We start from the raw sequence: 21,721 nt of genomic DNA, 5'->3' as shown, positions 1-21,721 counted from the left end.
TCCACTGTACCAGCTCCTCCAGAAAAAATGTATAAACCTCTAGCAAGGAAGGAATATTTTAAATACTTGACTTCAATTTTTGAAGGACAAGAAAGGTCTGATGAGGAAGATGTTCCTTTTGGCATAGAGTATGGCACCCATAATGTCCCAGAATGTCTCATTTCTGAGGAAAGCAGAATGAGGGATTTAGAGGAAAACTTGCATAATGTAAGTGGAATTGACACATCACCTGAGACACATTTTGGCAGACCAGAATCAGGGGAACATGCAAGTCCCGCATACAGACAACTGATGAACCAGTCCCGCATACAGACAACTGATGAAAAGGTGATGGATTATTTAGGATGGGCTAGACCTCCAACTCAGTTCATCCAGGATGACTTGACTGACATAATGGACAATGGCCCCACCGATGATCCGATTTTACCCTTCCATGTAGCCTTACAGAACAGGGTGGGCAAAAATTGGGAGACCCCGGACTCAATTCCTCCTGTGAATAAGTCCCTCACTTCAAAATACCACCCTTCCAGTAGCGACCCCGGCTATCTGTCCAAACACCCTACTCCCGAGAGTCTGGTGGTCCAGGCAGCCACAGCTTCTAACAAGGTGGTGTACCCTTCCATCCACCCGGATAGGGACGACAAGCGTGTAGATGGTTGGGCATGCAAGGTATTTTCAGCTGGGAAGTATGGCATTAAAATTGACCCTCTCCACATGTGCCTTGGCAACATTTTCATACACTCTGTGGGAGTGCATTGCAATGGTGGTGGAGCACATACCAGAAGGGTAAGAAAGGGAAGGAATCCTAGCCATCACGAAAGATGGAAAGGAAGCCTTGCAGGAATCCCTTCAGTCTGGATTGGACACTGCAGATAGCGTGAGCAAGTCCATGGCCTCTGATACAGTAATACGCAGATTTGCTGTCTGATGGCCACCCTGTCTCTGCTCTCGCTTCCACTCTTTGTCCCTATTGACACTGCTCCCTTGGATCTTGGCACCCATCACATCCAAAGCCAGCCCAAATTTGGACCTGTCCAAAGCAAAGGTTTCACTTTACTTATTTATCAATGTGTTAACTCCCTCTGCCCTCTTTCTCATTCTCCATATCTGACCCCACTACTCCCTCCAAGGCACGTAATAAAGAAATAAGAGGAATTAAGAAATAAGAGGATGTACCACTTCTATAAGCAAATTGATGTGAAAGAAAACGAATTATCATGTTCCTAACGGATGATTAATCACAAAATTAAATACCCATTAAATATTGGATTACTTTGAAAAAGTGTCGACTTTTGAAAAACTACAATTTGGAGCGCATAGTGGAATTTGTGGAGAATGTTTGTTATAACGTAATAATGTAGGCATGTATATTTGTACAGTACTCCTCGTTATTTTAGTAATGGAATGGGGGGATATATTGAAGCATTTAACCTGCTACTTCTCTGCTGCTGGTTGAAACACCAATAACCCTGGTAATTGTAAGTAAAAATAGCACGAAAAAAGATTCATATGTGACTTGCCGCACTGAAATCAAAATGTTTTTTTTCAGTTGGTGTGAACCAAAATAAAACAGGATTCTCTTACAAGACCTGGATTGGTTATTGTGTCAAAAAAAAGGTGTTTTAGTAGAGCAATACATTCAAATTGTATTTAGCACATAAGCATCCATTGAGTAGTAAAATGTAATGATTTGGGCAAAACAAGTTTCACTACATTTATGAGTTTCTACATGGCCAAAGATCATTTGTAATTTAGTAAACATGCATGTTCTGATTGTCTCAAGTTTGAACAGCGAGTTGACCAAATGTTGTCTCCTGATACCACTAGAAAGCTTAGTGCAGACTTTGTTCATGACCGCTACATAGTATTTCTATTAATTGTTTCTGTATTTGATGCATCTCAAGAACTGTTAATGTTTAACAAACCGTTTGTTTGTTGTTGTTTTATAGTAATACGGGGCTGTTGCCCTGAAGGAACTGGTTAGTTCCATTTGCAGGCCCCAACTTGTGGATGTTAGTTTGACGCACTTGCCCCCCCCCATACCCTCAGGTTAATATTATCTCTGCAAGCCACTTGCTACTAATTTTATGTTTTGTCCCTGGGTCCATGTCCCACTTTGCTCATACCCTCATAAACTGGAATACTAATTGTTTGCATCGTTATACACTTGTACAGGCAATCTTTCACTGAATGCCTCTCATCTGTAAATGTGATATTGTAAGTCATTTCTGATTAAATAAAAATGACATCCCTGCTTGTCAAATGAATACAAATGCAAATACACATAAAAATGTTTTCTGAAATGGTCATTACTCCCATTTTCGGCAATACAAAAAGTGTGTTCTTACACAGGGATACTCGCCATATTTTGGCACAAACCACCAAGGACATGGCAAGTGTCATTAGTGAAATTTTGGGCAACGTGAATAATAGTGTGTTGTTAGATTTGCGCAGCCTGCCCTGCGATGGAATAGCGAGTTGGGAGAAGAAGACGAATAGGAACGAGGAAGAGGGCTGGTACAAGTAATACGAACAGGGATGAGGAACATGGTCAGGGACAAAGAAGATGGATTGGGACAAGGAAAGGGGGACTAGGTCAAGGAAGAGGGACTGTGGCAAGGAAAAGGGACGGGATGCGATAGAGTGAATAGGATGAGGAAGAGGATCAGGGAAGAAGAACAGAAGAGGAACTAGGATAAGGAAAAAGGACTGTGGGAGAAAGGGGAGTCAGCTGCGGAAGAGTGATTTCAATGAGGAAGAGAGACTAGGATGAGGAAGAGGGATTGGGATGAGCAAGAGGGGACTGGGACAAAGTAAACTTGCAACTTTGTGACATAGCCTTTTTTTCACGATATGAAGCAAGCCAGGAGAGGTATCTGATATCATGTAGCACTGACATGGCTGATGCACTTGAAAAGTTGCATTGAACTCCACAATGTGGTAGCCAGGATAGGGCTCCATTAGATTTGATACATTTACCTGTTCACTCCAGTCCTCTGCATTTTTCTTAAATGACTAAGTCCCATTTTTCAGAATACCAGGGCAAACGTCTAGATGTATACGTTCTCATGGACCCCCGATCCGGCCACTGCAGGGACAATGTCCTGCTCAACTATCTGCATAACTGAGACCAGATTTGGTAATCGCACAGCCAACAATCACCTTTTTTGTGCAGAAAAATGCCATATTCCCACATTACGAGTAATGTCCTCAACCACTCTGTATTGAAATTGTGCTCCAAAGAGCTGCTGCGTGCCCTTTAATTTTCAGTTTTCCACCGCAGCATTACCACAATGAATATGCGTGTCACACGTTGGAACCGCAGATCTAGTATGGTTCTTTCTTAAACACTTCCAGGGCAACATAAATTGTCCCGGGAGGATAGCTCAGCAGCAACATGTTCGCCTTGGAAGCAAGACGACACAAAACAACACAGGTACGAGCCCCAGTTCCGCGCTTAGAAACCTCTGGGTAGTTTAAGAGTGTTATAAATACGCAACTAAGACAAAAAAACAACACAATTATGCAACTAAAAAACAAAGAATTCCTGTAACAGCGCCTCGATGCCCGCAGTCTGTGTGAGCGCTTTAAAAATGCAAATAAGTAATTAGCTGATATATCTCACCCAGCTAACTGATTTTTTTAACCAATTAAATGGCAGTTTTTACATTTAAGAAAAAGGATCCACACATCTAATGGCCAATATATATACATGTGAAAATGCTCTGCATTTTTGGCTTTAAAAAAAAAAAAAACTGGTTGGATTTTCATAAAATTCACCATTTTAAAAAGTTATTTATCAGGACCAGGTGGCTGCTCCTCTCAAAATGTCATGATAATCCGCCATCACTTTTTTCCATAGGTGATAGATAAAAAAGTACATAAGAAAACATTCCCTTTCCCAATTTCGTATTGCTCCCACCTTCTGTAGAGGATGCATTGTTTGGTATTGTCTTCACCGCTGCCAAAAGTATCTCCTCATGCAGTGCTCCATATGACTCACTTCAATTTGAGTTTGTGACATTTAGCATTATATGGCAATATTCAGAACGAACTTGGGTCTCCAGTAAAGACGCAAATACCGATAAAACATTACAATCACACAATTACCTTGTTAACCCCATCCGCCATAGCTTGCAAAGTCAGTTCCCTTGGTCCATCCACGGTCTTGCCGTCATCTGTTGGCCCCCAACTGGCACTATAAATATCTATGATTTGAGGCATGTGGCTGATGGAGGAAGCTTCAATGATGTCTGTCATGAACGGCTGGTCTAGCATACGAATACCTACGCACATTCATTGGAAAAAAATGACAAAGAGTGAGCTCGAAAGATGGATATTGGACCACTGATAAAAGAGCCACATTGTGCAAACCTAACAGTCACACTACACCAGGTTTAACTAAATAAAACAATGATGCATTATGCACTACATAGGTCGACAATTATCAGAGTAAACATATAGAAAATGCACTTTTTATAGGATGACAATGAAAATACACGAGTGAGAATGTATGACTCTTTATACGTGCTTCGAATCGTTTCAAAACTTCTATGTACAAAGCTTTATTCAGGATTTCTGCAAGCACATTCCAACTATTGTCTGTGGGAACCCGAGTGAATTGTATTAATTATAATGTGCACAGGATGAAGTTTAGATGACTGCGAATATTTGGAGTACACTTGGTGCCATCGTCCAACATATACTTGCTTTTTGATTAATGAGCCTGCTCTAACCTGTGATAGAAAAAGAAAATATTATTTTCCTAGCCGGGTCTCGGTGCTGCACTAAAAAGTGCAGGTAGGGACCCTGTAGTTATGGTTACATTTTTCAACCCAGGGCCCGATTCTCATCACGGCGCAGTGAACGTGCTAAATAGCACGATTCACTGCGCCATTTCGTGACACCCAGGCACCACTGCTATTCTGAACACGACAGTGCTTTCACTGTAATCCGCCTATTTCTAATGGAAAAAGGCGGATTGCATAATCGTGGCAGCATTTTTTCGTTAAATAACGAGGGAATCGTTATTTAACGAAAATGCTGCCGATCCGATACACCAAAGTGAGCAGCTTCAACATTGCAGGATGTTGAAGCTGCTTACTGTGGTGTATAGGAAAGTGTTCATATACACCCGTGTGGTGTATATGAACACTTTCATTTAAAGCGAGCAGCTTCAACGTTGAAGCTGCTCGCTTTGGTGTAAATTAAAGTGTTCATATACACCCGTGTGTTGTATATGAACACTTTCAGGTACACCAAAGCAAGCAGCTTCAACGTTGCAGCAACATTGAAGTAGCTTGCTTTGGTGTACATGAAAGTGTCCTTATACAACACGGGTGTATGGAGACTTCCATTTACACTGGTGGCACTCCTCCAGTTCAACAGCACCAAAAGGGTACCGTAAATGTGCCTTAGTTTAGCGCACATATTAAACTGGAGGAGTGCCACAAGAATATGCTTCCAAAAAGCCAGTTTACGAATGTGGCGGTTGCTAGGTTGCTTTCCAACCCATTTTAGCAACCTCCACATGTATTCCGAAAGTGGCGCATTCCTTCCGACTTCGGAAGAATGCGCCACCTTCAGAATAGGCCTTAAGTACCGAAAAGGTTGTTAAGCCTTTTAAAGTCCTTTTCGGTACTTAGCACCTACATGAGAATCGGGCCCCCCAAGTCAGCATCTTATAACTTTGGTGGCATTCAACGAATTTGCCAAAAACTCTACAAAAGAAGTATATGGCCACCTCTGAATTATTTTGCAAAGTTTCTTGCGATGAAAGGGGGAGCCACAGACATTAAAAAAATATGCCATAATATAGTATTTGCATTTGTTCCACGGACTCACTTCCTGAGTTGGTGTCTGCAGATGCCTCTGGGCCAATTGGGGAGCCATGTGATGTTTGCAGACATCGTATATGCCCGTTGTTTGGCTAATTAAAAACGTGATATGCGTCAAAACATTTTGAAATGGATGCCATGCTTCATTCATGATCTGCGCCCCTAGACCATGGACATTGTGGTAAAACCATATTAAAACACACAGCATTACACTTGTCAAACTGATGAAACAATCTCTGGGGAGCTGATGGGTGATGAAGATGGGATGGTATATGGCCAGAAAAAGCCAAAAAATAGGTGTTTTTTCTTGTTCAATGTCCATGAACATTTCAGTTGTTCAGGGAGCTGTGATAGATGCAAACTTGACAAACGTTTGAGGACATCCATGCATATTTCTGCATTACAGAGTTGGTGAAGAGCAGTTCTTGGATGACCTATAACTTTGGAACCATTCAATGAAACTGCATGGAATTTTGCGATATAGTTGTAGAACAAATTGCTGATGCTTTTGGAAAGACTGGTGCCTTTTTGACAAAAGAGGGCAAAATTAGGTGGGGGTCTCAAAATTTTTGAACGGCTTATATATACATTTGGTGCAGTTTGACAAATCTGCGTACCAGTATGCAAGAAGAGTTTTTGAACTTTTGGTGGATTTTGCAAAGAGGGAGGAAAATTAGAGGGCGTGTTCCAACATATTTAGATGGCTTATAACTTTGGTGGCATTTGGGAAATCAGCACAACGGTTTGCAAAAGATTCTAGACCCAACTTTGAATGCTTGTGCATAGTTTGAATGGTTAAGTTTTGTCATTATTTTTTGTAACTACATTTTCACACTTCTCAAACAATAAAACACAGACAGATTTGTAGCAAACTTGTGCAAGGAGCATTCACAAGGACCCACAAGCATGTTTTCATAAATGTGTCTTTGTTTCATTTTTTGAAAAGTGCCATGATGTAGGTACACATAATAATCACTTTTGTCACCTTTGGTGACTGAGCTATAGCCTGTGGCAATGGCCAGTGACCAGATTGTATCAAAAACAAACTGATTTGGGCGATTTTTAAAAGACCTTAGACCATTGAATTTTTCAAAGTGAAAAAATAATCTTTTTTATTTTACAAACTATTCAATTCATATATTCAAGAAACATTCATAAACAAAATCGTATGAGACAATATACAATACACTATTTGCATATTCACATACACACAGGACCAAAGTGAAAAACATTACATGTCTTTCCTGTTAAAATGTTTTTCTCATGGTTCCTCATCTAACATTGAAACCCTTTCTACTGTACTAGAGGCTATCTTGTTCATATATGCCTTCTAACTCGACTTAGTGAACAATGTGTCTATATCACAATACTATGTTTAAAGAATGTCGACACAGATTTGCTTTGGTCTCATTAGCAAATATGTGTGGCTCTTTTTCTCACAGCCTTCATCAGGACAAAGCTAATTGTTTTCATCTGCCCCATTTGGATTCCTGTGCTCCAAGCATCTGTTCTGTTGCACGACTTATCATGAGTCTCATAGGGCAATCTCAAATGCTCAACTGCATTACATTGCTTCTCTCCCTGTTGTCACGACCAAATCATACCTTTAACCTCAGTTCTGAATTTCCAGCACAGCTTCTGTCACAAAGCTGACAGTCTAATGATAAACCACTTAATTGTTGGTCTCCGGATATTTGACCTCTCGTGTTAGAGTATGCATCTCACCAGGAATAGTCTTAGCATTGCATGGGTGGTGGCGTAAATTAAGGTTGCATGGCTTACCATAACTGGCAAATGTCTTTGTTTTTTCCATTTTACCTTGCAACAATAACGTCTGTTTAACAAAGTGTTTTCAGCAATATATATATATATATATATATATTCAATGAAAAATGTTGTTAAAGGGACGTTATGGTTACAAGTAAAACCGAAAATCTCAAAAATTCATCAGTTTTGGTAAGCTAAGCAACCATAACTCATGCCACCACCGTGCACTGCTATGACTAACACCCATGTCATCAAAGATGACATCACAAATGCCATTGATGACAGAATACGCCAACAGGTATCTAACTGCCACAAGATTCTGCAACAACCAAACAGATAAATCAATACCACTAAAATATAACAAGAAATAAACAATTTGTTTATTTTTATTTGTTAATGTTTATGCACAGGTTAGTTATTACATTTTGGTTAAATACGCATTTACAAGATTTGCTGGTGTTCTTAGTTTTAGAGTAATGGTAGTATCATTACATAAAAACCATCCACATTTCTTTTTTTTATATATGCATTGTAGTGACCTGCATTGGTTGTGGCTCCGGCGTGGTAGATTATACCTATTGTTGTGAAGGTTTTCTTACCAAGTGATACTTGACCATGTGTGAATCCAGTCAGCTTGCAGTTGTTTTTGGTATTACCATCTGCATTGTAACGTAAAAGCGTTACTATTACGTAATTACTATGTGTCCGTATTTGTAAGGTGGAGCAATTATCTGAATTGCAGGTAGGACATAATCTGCCATGGTTTGCATTTTGCACAAGTTGCTGAAATTGAATGGATTCACAGTTAGGTATGCATACAGACCGGAAGCGTTCATTAGGGATTTGTTCTTATGCCACATAGCTGCAGAGAGTGCATGTATGTTTGGAAGATTTCATTTATAGGTATGTTTTTGTTTTCCAGTACTTGTAGTAAGTAAATTAGAAATTCTTGTGGATCTTCTTGTGAGTCTATAGTGAATTTGACCATTCCAGTACAGTAGTCCAATTCTTGTCTTATTCCATGAACACTGTAGGTGTTGTCAGGATTGTTGGTTGCATTTCTATGAAGGACTAACATTTGAAAGCACAATTGGTCTTTATTGTGTAAGTAAATGTTGTCAATAATTGGTGGGAATTGGAATATAATATTTATTGCTACATTTGCGTAGCAATTTACACAAGTTGTATTTGAAAATTTGAATGTATTTGACAGATCTGTGTCCAAGTCATTTGTTCAGAGTGTGTGTTGCTTCTTTGAAGAAGTACTTGAGTTACTTTGAGCAGTATATTCTTCTTTGGCTGTGGGGGTGTACAGTGAACGTAGTCTATTGTATTCTAGAATGCAAGGAATTCAGCATTTACTTTACTTGCATCAAAGTTGATTAGAAATAATCCGTTAAGTGTACATAAGCGTGACAGTGCTACATAGCTCAAGCCTTCTTTAAAGACTGTGCTCCCAATATCTATCAATGATTTATCTAGGGTAAAACCTTGTGATTTGTGAATGGTGACTGCGTATGCTAGAGTTAGAGAAAATTGTTCTGTGCTTACATACATGTCTTTGAAAAGAAGGAAGCAGGATGTTGAGCATCTTATCCTTTTAACTTCTGATAGTTTGTCAAAGAGAACAGTGACAAACTAAATGTTGTTGTCACGTGGGTATGTTTGAAAGCCAACAACTGTACCAAGTGCTCCATTAACTAGTCCTTCCTCCATGTCAAGGTTACGTTTAAGCATTACTCTACAGTTTAAAGATAATTTTAATATTTTCTCCAAACCAGCTGTGCTGGAGATAGAGTTTACTAAGATATTTAGGGGCTGATTCATGGAATTATTGGTGCTGAAAAACAGGGATTTGTGTGCCATTCTGCACGCAAATCCCTGTTTAACAAATGAGGATTGGCAGGCAGAATCAGCCTGTTTGTCTTGTTGTGGCTTGTTGACACATGAGTAGTGTCATACCATGTACTTCCAGTTTGTCTGTGGAGCAAATTCCAATTACTGGTTGCATTTCTTTTTGCAACATTGTTTCATTGAATTTTGAACAGCTTGCAAGAGTTGGCAGCAAGGACATACAATTGACATTTTTGTGTGCTAATTGTTCCATGACATCATTAGCACATGAGTTATGGCCATAGAGTGCATGGATGTGCCTGGTTTTTAATATTGCTTGTGCTTCTTGAGATAGTACACCAACTCTGATACTTTTTAAAATGTTGGCTTATGTGAGGTCTGCAGACTGGCACATGTTTTATGTTAATTCTATGTATAGAAAATGTTTCCAAAGATTGACATTTCCTATTCTGCCAAGAGTTTTACGGCAGCGTTTGTGCCCTAAGGTTTTAAATATAGGTTCACTATTCACTGGTGTTAATTGAAGAAGATCTCCAAAAACAGTCATTTGTTTTCCTTCAAAGAGCTCTTTGTAGTCTGTTTTGAGAACCTCTTGTAATCTGAGGTGAATCAAAGCAAACATTTGGTTGGAGACCATGCTCACCTAATCTATTTGTAGCATTTTCATTTGTCTAAAAACTCTGCGTAGTTCCATTGTAGCTTCTGTAGAAAGTTTGTAATAATCACATTTTTTTTCGGTGTTCTACTGGAAGGAGTAGTAATCGGTGTAAAGTGACACCGCCTATGTTATAGGCAGCTTAACCTGTGGGGGCAGTTACAACAGCTGACAGTGTGTTGTTTGTCATTTGTTGAAGGAACTTGTTGATGATTTTCATTAAGAATGTTTTGCCTGAACCAGCTTGACCACTGACGTATAGCAGTATAGGTTTGTAGTTTTGGCAGGTACAGTTTTTATTTTCATGCTGTAAACCATGTTCAATTTCTTTTGTTACTTCTTGGAAAATGCTGTGCTGCTCATTGTTTTTGATTTCAGTACAGTGAAGTCTTTTGTAGCTTGTTCATACTGACACATGGTGTTTTCTAGCTCTGTCATAGCTAATTCTGCCTCATTTGCTATTAGTGGCTGTCCCAGTGCTTCTTGGCTTCCTGTTACAGAAGGTTGACTAATGTCGGGAGTGTCCTCATCTAGTCAGGCCTGGAGTTCTTCTTTGTGTTGCTGTTCATTTTGCAACATTGTTTTGTACTGTGTAAAGTTTACATCTGTTATAGTACTTTCATTTGCTTTGAAAGCGTTTTCATAGGAGTCATAGATATCTAGTAACTCTTCTTCTTTTCTCCATGGTTAAAAAAGTTGTAGCAGGGACATGTAATATAGTTCTTTATGTTGAGGAATATTTAATGACAATTTGATATGACTAATTAAGCTTCGTTTGGTAAGTTTCACTAAGCTGCCTTCACAATGTGTCATTCTGTAGCTACCTTTCCTTTCATCTGGTTTCATAGTATTTTTGTATGTGAAGTTTTGGGCTATGTGGTATAGACACATGGTTTCCAAAGTTGTGCTCCTGTTTGGATAGAATGTGTCTAGTAATTGTTTTTCAAAATATCTTTACTGTTGGGATCATTTTTGCTTATTGTTTCTATGTCCTCATATGATTTGAGAACTCTTTTTCTAGATTTAGCAGGCCCAAGACTTAGCCATACTATATTTTCAGATTTTCCATAAAAGCAGTACATGTTAAACGATCTGCAGCTTCATACAAGCCACATTCTCTATGAGAGAGCATTTTTATGCCTAAGCTGTACAATTTCTGTGACAGTGTTTTGTCAGATGATAAGTCATCCCAGAGATCGTGAAGCTCTGTTTTTTCTGCTTTGGTTAAGTAGGTTGTGACATATCGTGCAACTGCAGTGGAATTGTCTGCAATGTACTGCACATCTATATTTGCATTCTATAAGAGGGCAAATATTGCATTGTAACCATTGATATATTTTGTGTCTTCTGTCCTTTTTTTGTAATATGTGTTCTTAGGTGATTTACCTTTGACACTATGTCTAATTGAAGACATGAAGTTGTTTACTTGACCTGTTGTTGTAACTATTCTAGGGTAACCAAAGCTGCTTTCGGTGTAGGTTTTCCCTTTGTTTTTATATTTGCGACAACAAATTTCCCGCATGTGTGTCTTTGAAATTGTAATATTTGTGCATGAATATCACTATGTGTTGTTTGTGAAGGAATTGCAAAAGTGACATATTATTTGATAAACTGTAAAACAGTGGCATCACTGTCTTGACCAAATTTAGGAGCATCTTTAACCCATAAAAGCATGTGGATATTTGGTGCTCCTCCGGCTTGGTATTCTTTTCTCCAAAAGAAGTGTTGTACTTCTCCGAGGGGAGGAACAGTTTTATTACAAATAAAGTGTAGCATAGCAATGAAGCGATGATGGAAATATCTTGAAACATTAACAGGATCTACAGAGCAGAGTTCTCCAGGTGTTAATATATCTATGTTTGTTTTGTTTTTGTTTGCTATGCATAGGAAATCATGTAAATCTTCCCATGCATATTCTGCACAACTTAATGTAACAAACCAAGTGAGTGGGCCAAGGTTTCGTATCATACATTGTACATCTCAGTGACGTCGGAACCAGTATTCTTTGTGCCACACATGTTTGCTAAAAGATTTGTAATGCTTGATTGTAGAACCACATCTTTTTCTTGCATTTTTTGTAGTAATTGCGTAGCTGACATATTTTGAAAATGGATACCTGATTTTAATGTGTGTGCAACTGCAAAGGATAGAGTTGCTGGTTCATTTTCAAAGAGAAGGTGGAATATGTATTCCACATTTTGTCTAAATCTGGGATCTTCAGAATACATTCGTAAGAGCAGTATTCTGATGGTGTTATTTGAGTGGGTTTATCATCGTACCTTCCTCCTTTTCCAGTAGGAAAGAGTAGGTGAAAGGCACATACTTCTATACTTTTTTCCCATATGCTGATTGGTGATCCTTTGGCTTGTGGCATTTGGTATTGTGGGATGTTTTTACCCATGCATCCAAGCCCTACCATAAAACTGTGCATTACTGGCATTGAAAACATCATGATGGCCAGAACTCCCCAGAGAGTGCACAGGGAAAACATGAAGAATAGGCTGCCACCCATTTTTGCCTATGTTGTGAGCACAGGAGGGCACTGCCTAAAACCACCATTGGGATACACACACAGTAGCCTGAAACCATTGGGAATGACAATGTTGATTGCCAAAAGCAACCCAGAACTGTGGGGAATTAATTTTCTTAATGTCAAAAATGGATGCCATACTGGTGCTCACCACTATCAGAAAGCCGGTGTTTTAAAACCACCAGACTTTTGTGTAAAACTGAACAAATTGACCCAAACCAGGCCAAGGAAAGACTTGCTAAGAGGTGGATACAATGTAAAACTATATTCTGAAATGACTTGAAGGAAGTAATTATTTAATGTATATATAAAAAATAGCTGGGGATGTCATCAGCTTAAGTGAATTTGGGTTTAAAGCCACTAAAATCGAAATGTTTAGAATAAATGAGTGACCTACTTGTGAGTGTCACATAGGTTGCAATTGTTTAAATGTCATAGTTTTGAACTTAGAATCAGCATTCTAGCTGCATGTGCAAACATTGTAAGTTGGATTTGAATGTAGAAAACTGGGAACTAAAGTGACATTTAGCTGAATTCTGCCTGAAACTACCCCTGACAGGAGTTGAACTGGCTCAACAACTCTTCCCAGGCCTGGCTGCATCCTGCTGCCCCCACCAAAAGGAGGTGACACCTCTCTGATTGAATTAGGGGAGTGGTACCTGCAGACTGCAGGAAGTTGAACAAATCCCTGTCCTGGACTCAGGCAAATGTTATATTGGGGGGGTCGTAAAATGGCTTCCTCTTGGGAGAAACTGGGAGGGGCTGTGCCTGTGAGAGCAAGCCGAGCTTGGGGGAAGTGGATAAACCAGAAATTCCACCATGTGCTTTGGAAAACCACACCCCTTTGGGGCCAGAGCATGATTTTAAAAAGATGGATAATTCATAGTGCAGACATGTCAAAATTATATAAATAACATTATCATTCTTGTGATTTTTCTGTGCACATTTTAAGAGGTGTTAGGACCCTGTGGGATGTTCTTGGGGATAGTAGCGGAAAAAAAGGTTGTTACTCCAAATGTATGCATATTAAAAATCTGACACTTTATCATCTGAAACCCATATCCCTGGTGTACATGTGTGTAAAATCTGGAAAGGTTTAGAGGTCGTTATCTGGATGAAAAGGGGAGAATTCTGTCATAAGTGGACACAACATCGTACAAAGACAGGGATCGGATGGTTTGGTGCTACAGAAAATATGTTAACTGGACCTATAATATGAGAAAAATGGTACATAGATAAATATGTATTTGGGTCAGAAATAGATTTGTGTGCAATTTGAAAAGGGGAGGTTCCTCTGACCATAAAACCTCCAGCATCACTCTGACACTCCATTTATTTCCCCCAATCAAGGGAGAGAGGAATGCTTGGCCAATGATAAGTGAGAGTGGCAGGCTTAGCTAGGCCCAGGCACACACCCATTTTCAAAAAACACATAAAAAGGAACATTGAAACCCAGGTAGAGACATTCACTTTCCACTTTCTTGTGGGACGCTTTACCGGGAGACTTCAGACTTCACATCCAGAGATCCAGACTTCAAATACATAAATCTCCAGAGACCAGAAATTAACTCCAGAATTTGTAGCAGAGAGGCCTGAATGCACAAGCTGAATCCTCTTCAGCAGGTCTCAAAACCAACCAAACTATTCAACAGACGGGCGAGCTGTTGAAATCTTTGCCAAGAACTTTTGCAAGAACCTGTAGCAGTATCCAGAAAGCAGTGCTGTATCCGGAACCAGAGAGAACCAGAGACCAGATCGCTGTGAAGAACTGCTAGCAGAAGTCCAGCCAATCCTGACCCGATCGGTGAAGAAGTCGCATTCCTGTCCAAAATCTAGTGTGAGTACCCAGCTAGCACTGTGCCAATACCAATCTCTTTGTTTAAAATAATCTAATCCAAACTATTTTAGCCTATTAGAACTGCCTCCTAAAATCATGTCATTCTGTCATTTTTAAAACTGAAAACTGTCATCTGTCATTCTGAGCTTTAAAATTTCAAATCCGAAAAACTACCTTTACAAAATCGGCCGTATCTCCGGAACTGTTTGTGCTAGGAGGGTGTTTAACGTGACGCACGCGACTAAATTTGCCACAATTTGACATTTTGCTTAATTTCAGCCACGTCTAAAAAGATTTGTCCTTGCTTTCCTTGCAGAAATTCGTGTGCAACCTGACAATCATTCATAGAGCATTGCTAAAGTGATCCTGAATTAATTGAAAGTATCTCTCACTCACCCTGAACCTCCTATAGGGAATTAAAAGCCTTTTTAGCATATTTTTCACTTAATTGCAACCACATCAAAGTATCTTGCCTGTGTTTAAAACTCCTACCTGTTTTCCTCTAAGCTTGCTAGGGGGGAACTGAATTATATTTGATTGCATTCCCGAGAACGGTGTGCTTTCCTTCCATCTCTTTACCTTGCATAAAGGGGGGGGGGTGGAATTGTCAAAGAAAAGTGATTACATTGTCTTTTGTTGAAGTCATATCAAGTTTATTTTCTGTACTGCATTTCATTCAACATTGCATTGTCCTTGAAGCCATAAAGCATTCTCAGCTACTTTATCCTCTCTATATCACTTCTAAGCCATCAAAAAGAGTGTACCACTGTAACATTATCCATTGTTGATCACTATCATCTTCACAAGTGTGCTATCAAACATTAATTTATTATAAAAGTGTGATATATATATATATATATATATATATATATATATATATATATATATATATATATATATACATATATATATATATATATATATATATTGTTTAATTTTCAAATAAACCTTTTAATTTGCAAAACAAACCTACTTCTTGGCTCAGTGGGGTCAGGGGGATTCTAAGAGAGGGGTGTTATATAAGGGTTGTCATCCAGAGTAAACAAACTGGACATAAAAATATATTAATAAGGGTTTCCCTCAGCATCCCAGACTAGGCATTGACTTAGCTATAGTGTTGAATTGAATCCGCTACAGTATGTTTCCAGTGCATCATCTATGGTGTCTTTAGAGTGTAATGGATGACTTTTATAATGGTCTAAAATATTGGATACTGTAGCAGGATCTAAAAGTTGAAATTGACCAGTTTCTGGTGACTCTTGAATTATTTCAATGGTTTCTCTCAGGTTTTCTTCAATATTAATTTATTTGTAGTATTCATTGTTGTCTTTTAGATATTGCAAGGCTTGTCTAACTTTATGTACGTCTACGAGTTGTTGCCAAATTTTCTTTTTTCTTTTGTAGGTCACCATTTACTAAGACAATTAAAGATTGCTGTATTGGACGCTGCACTCCTAGAGTGTGTACATTTTCTTTCAGATCTAATGGTAAATAAACTACTTTGCCACAAATGCCTTTCACTAATTCTGAGGGAGGTAATTTTGCTGTTTTTGGTGTTTTAGGTTGAAAGCGCATTATTGCTTGAAATGGATGCACTGTTTGAAGTTATTTGTGATAGCACGTGAAGGAGTTTGGTTGTTGTCAAGTTTTGTAGTGCAGTAACTGCAAAGTATTAAGGGGTCATATATTTCGTATTTGTTTTCTGCTATAAGGTAGAAAGCTAATTCAAATCATTTGGAATCTTCATTGTCTTCTATGTTGTATGTTATGTCTACAGTTTTTGTGCTAGTTTTATAAAAAGTTCTGCGGCAACACACACGCACACATGGTTTGGTACTTCAGCGGATGTACTTTTAAATTTTAGTATTTCATTTTTGTATGTGTGTAGTAGAAGGTTGCCATTTGTAGAATTGTTCCCAGTCTGTTGTAAAGCTATTACATTTTGTAAGTGGCGTTCACTTCCAAAATATTTTCTCTGGATATGCTCTATTTCTTCGAGTAGGACTTTGGCTTTACCATGTAGAAGATTGTTATTTAAATTGTCTAATGCTAAAGCTGGACTTTTAGCATAGTACAGTTTATGGACTAGATTTCTTATAGTTGAATGATGTGTTGAGATCAGTTTGTTATGATGGAAGGCGCTTTTGCAATTAGGTCCTGAAATGCAGGCTAATGAATGTCCTTGTAGTCCTGTGTGTTTGCAAACTGGACAGGTATCCATGTTTCATTTTGAATTTGTCTTTGCCTTTTACATATTGATTGAGGAACTGGCGTAAGGATTTGAAAGATTTGTTGTCAATGTTACACATTGACGTGCACAGCCATTTGTATACTGGATGTTTTGGTTCAGTCTGATGGAGAGGTCATACTGAGTTTTCTGGGGATATTTTTGTGTGTAGCGTTTCTTCTACCATAATGGTATTATAAAGTGTTTCATACCCTCGTCCACTGCTATGTATGGCAATTGTGTTTGTTTGCTTTTGTTTGTATGCTTCTTCATTGAAATATGGTTCTGTGCTCGTGGTGTGACTTCATTCACCTCCACAGATATTTAAGAAGTTATTTTTGTTGACATTCCGTTTATTGAGAAGTCTTTTTTTGTAATTTAGTAATTCTTTTTGTTAGTGGTTTCATTCTGTTTAACACTAAAATAAATGACTTCCTTTTGAGAAGGTTTGCACTGTCTATGAGAGCTTCTAAGATTAATTTTCTATGGTAGGTTTTAAGGGTTGTGCATGATTTCTCTCCTGTTTTCCTCCATTTAAATAGCATTTTATAAGATTCTGAAGGACTCTGTGGAAGAACATTTTTTGTAAAATACTTTTTTTGGTATGTTTACTTGCCACTACATCAAGATTCATAGGAGCAGTGTTAGCAGTAGTGGTAGCTGAATTCTTGTTAATCACTTTCTGTTTTGTTTTACATTTTGAAAGAGGAGGCAAAGTTTTTGTACTGGAAGCTTGTTTTGTTTCACTTAATGACTCTATTAGTTCTTTTGTTTGAATGCTTTGTACAAAATCTGCTAGAGATGGATGCTTATTTTGGCCACTTTTATTTTCATTTGCTCGACTTCTGCGTTGCTTTCTATGGACTTGCTTTTTGGTAGGCATTCTTTGGGGTCTGTTGAAAAAAAAGAAGGTATGGGTTGGGCTGTTCTGCAATGTATGTGTGCTGTGTGCATGAGTGTCTGAGTATGATAGTAACGATGTATGTGGTGGTGTGTGATTGTGCATTGGGCAACTACAACTAGTTGGGAAGGCTATTCTTGTATTTGTGTGTTAGTATACTGGGTTCAGATGACAGTAGAAAGTAGGCTAGTGGTGAGGAGAAGCACTAATACGAAATCTAATGGTATAGAATTAAAACAGTTCTTTGTTCTGCAATCCTAACTTCTGTTAATCAAACACACTGTGGGGTTGATTCATGGAATTAGTACACTGAAAAACGGGGATTTGTGCACCATTCTGACTCCAAATCCTTGTTTAACAAATGGGAATTTGTGGGCAGAATGGTGCACAAATCTCTGTTTTTCAGTGTACAAATTCCATGAATCAACCCCACAGTGTTTTCCAAATAGTATGTAGAAATCCAGGGTCAGCAATGGTGAATTTTTACTTTAAAATACTTTGGATTGTCCAATAAAGTACTTTTAAAATGTTTGGGGACCCGGACAGTGTCCGCAAATGAGGACACACGCTCAGCGTGGGAACGGTCACATAATGACATCGCAAAGACGTCCGCGAATGGGACGGGTGTCAACAGAACACCAAATGCATAGGAACGGTCGTACGCATGCGCGCGTGTGTTCTACGGACAGTGTTCAGGTCCTCAAACTAATTAAAAGTGCGACACACATGAGACGGACAGCTACAGACAGGCGCAATGTTCGTAGGACTTATGGGTGTGGTGCGCATGTGCGTAGATGTTCTACAGACAGTACAGACAGGTATAGTGTCCTTATGAAACCTCCATTTAGGTTAATTGTGAACATTCCGGACACCGAATGTGTTCTAAGAACAGTTCCATCTTGCTTGCGGACAGTACGGACAGGTATAGTGTCCTTAGGACACCTCCATTTTGATTAATTGCAAACATTCCGGACACTGAGTGTGTTCTAAGAACAGTTCCATCTTGCTTGCGGACAGTACGGACAGGTATAGTGTCCTTAGGACACCACCATTTTGGTTAATTGCAGATATTTCGGACACCTAGTGTGTTCTAAGAACAGTTTCATCTTGCCTGCAGACAGTACAGACAGTTATAGTGTCCTTAGAACACCTCAATTTTGGTTAATTACGGACATTCTGTACACTGAGTGTGTTCTAAGAGCAGGTTTGTCCTGATTGCAGAAAATACAGACAGCTATAGTGTCCTTAGGACACCTCAATTTTGGTTAATTGCGGACATTCCGGAAACCGAGTGAGTTCTAAGAACAGTTTCATCTTGCCTGCGGACAGTATGGACAGGTATAGTGTCCTCAGGACACCCCCATTTTGGTTAATTGCGGACATTACAGGCACCCGTGCTGTCCGTGGACACCTTAACGGCCTTTTAAAAAAAAAAAACACAAAGGACTGAATTAAACCACACATAATATTTGTTTTATTATATACAGATATACAATTTATGAAAGAGATGGGGAAGCAGAAACTGACACAAATACAGGGGAATTAGGGATTTGGAGAGGATGGATGGGAGGGGATGAAAGGATGGACGTCTCATCATAACGTTTTTCTTGGTGGTGCGGGTTTGGGGATAGTTGACTGGGACATGAAGAAGGGGAACAGGTACATGTGGTACAATGATATATTTTTTTTCTTTTATGTGGTCCTCCACAAAATGTTTGAAAAGATTGAAATTTTCCGTAAGCATATCAATTTTTTGTTCCATGCGCTGCAGAGTATTTTCTAATTTCTCTTTTGCTGTATTATTTTCAATGTTTGTATGGTCTGTTAAAAAAAATATATATGTTAAGTACACATAAAGTAATGATTATTAATTTGCTTATATAGAGAAGTGTCTACCATTAGTATCACTGTCTTCAGACATTTCCTCAAGTGGGAAATATTCTTCAAGCCATTCCAAAGTACTGGACATTTCTGTGTAAAAAAAATATATTACTTTTAGTCTACCTAATACAGAAAGTTTAGAAATATATAAGAAAAATGAAGTTTACTTACCAGTTTCTGGTAAATTGTGTTCTTACTGTTGTGTAGGTCTGCTGTTGCTCCTAACTGTGCAGTTTCTGTGAGGTAATTATGTTGGAAGCATATCTTTTTTGTTTTGGTATATTCCATTTTAGTATATATGCTATTTGAATGAATGTTTGATGTGTTACATATATAGGTTGCACTTCTTATTTATTATTATATATAATGTGTTATGTGCTGCTTTTTGAACTTGTTCAGTGTTTATATGGCATGATAGAAAAATGTAAGATACCCCCTGAGTTTTTGGGTAGTGTTGATGTTGTCATCGTCCAGTCCGCGGACATCAAAATGACTAGCTGGGGCTTCAGTATGTTCTATGTTACATGTATATAAAGTAAGGGAATGCTAGTAAACATCTATCAAATTCACACTATGAATATGTATATTCAGTAAAATAAAATTTGTGGTTATGGTTAAGTTGCGCTATTAAAATCCTATGAAATTCAGTAAAAAATCTTTGATAAAGGGACGTTATGGTTAAGTTGCGCTACTAAAAACCTATGAAATTCAGCTAAAAATGTTTGTTAAAGGGACGTTATGGTTCAAAGTAAAACCAAAAACCCCATGAAATTCGCTAGTTATGGTAAGCTAAGCAACCATAACTCGCGCCACCACCGTGCATTGCTAAGACTAACTCCCAGGACATCAAAGTTGACATCACAGGTGTCATTGATGACATCACTGGTGACATCACATGTACATTTACTTTTCATGAAAAGTCTGCACAAGCGATTCTTATTATAATGTTGACAAAAAAGTGTCAAGGATCATTGGAATAAATATCATGAGCTATGTAGTGCATTAAGCAATGCATTGATATAAATAGCATTCTATTATGAAGTTCTTTACAGTATAGTAAGATGCTCATGTTTAAACATAAGCATTGTGTGCAGCATACATGATGGAGGTGCAATATTCATAAACTTCTCATTTGAATAGTGAAATGCTAAATGCTTTCTTATTAGAGTTTTGCGTTCTGCACAACATGTAATAAGTAGCTAATAAAACCCACTTGCTACATAATTTCATTATTACATACAAAACACAAAGACAGAACAACACATACAAATATGAGTATTTAAAGGAAAAGTGAAGTACGCAACAAAAAGCAGCAGTAGAACCAGAAAGTGTTCATTACCTAACTGATTATCTTTATGCACAGAAATGATTGCTCTGCTTCAAACCTACTACTTCCCTATGTATAACTATCACATGATGTGACTGCACCCTAAAGAAAGTAATGCGAATACAAATATGAGCATCTCCAGAGAAAGTACAGTAATAAAAAAAAAACAGCAGAACAATAAGAAAGTCGTGATAACCTTACTGATTTGTTTCATACACAGAAAGCATTGCTGTCTTTCAAGTGTGTATTTTCCATATGTATATGTTTCATATGTTGTGAGTGGACCCTAAGTGAATTATTGTAAGAACATATTTGAAGTATAAGTCTCCAAATATAGTGAATTCTTTGTTTCTAACTATTACTGGCCAAGATATATCACTAAAGGAAAAAAGAGTGAGTCAGACATGTGATGGTATCAGTGATGTCATCAATGACATTTGTGATGTCATCTTTGATGTCCTAGGTGTTAGTTTTAGCAATGCACGGTGGTGGCGCGAGTTATGGTTGCTTAGCTTACCATAACTAGCGAATTTCAGGGGTTTTTTGGTTTTACTTTGAACCATAACATCCCTTTAACAAAGTTGTTTTACTGAATATATATATAGTTTACAGGGCCTTCAGTTGTCATGAACCGCTGCCTGCGTCCATTCTGGAATTCGTGGTCCCTGACCCATAGAGGACTGAATTCTGTGATCCTTCCAACAAGGACGTTTGGTGCAGAATGCAGCTGGCAGTCTTTACGCGCTACGTTCAACATTCTACAAAACAGACACGCCCCTGCGGCTCTGCGCGTCTCAATGCTACCGCTCGGAGTAGCCTGACGTGTGTTTCCGGAGTTCGCTTGGGGCTTCCTTCCGAGTCCAGTTTCCCGATTCCTTAAATCCACTTCCTTTCCTTCCCTTTCC

At 38.5% G+C, this 21,721-nt stretch overlaps 1 protein-coding gene across 1 annotated transcript in view; it reads right to left on the bottom strand.

Annotated features, from left to right (window-relative positions):
• PCSK2 (proprotein convertase subtilisin/kexin type 2) overlaps nucleotides 1-21,721 on the bottom strand; it is a 1,398,208-nt gene that overhangs the window by 448,751 nt on the left and 927,736 nt on the right. The window contains exon 8 of the mRNA XM_069608350.1: nucleotides 4,111-4,286. Within this exon, the coding sequence (XP_069464451.1) occupies nucleotides 4,111-4,286 (176 nt within the window). The remainder of the gene's footprint in view (nucleotides 1-4,110; nucleotides 4,287-21,721) is intronic.

This window comes from Ambystoma mexicanum, chromosome 4q (assembly GCF_040938575.1).
Source record: "Ambystoma mexicanum isolate Mex_15411 chromosome 4q, UKY_AmexF1_1, whole genome shotgun sequence".
Classification (NCBI taxonomy): domain Eukaryota; kingdom Metazoa; phylum Chordata; class Amphibia; order Caudata; family Ambystomatidae; genus Ambystoma; species Ambystoma mexicanum.
This window is presented reverse-complemented; position numbering and strand designations above follow the sequence as displayed.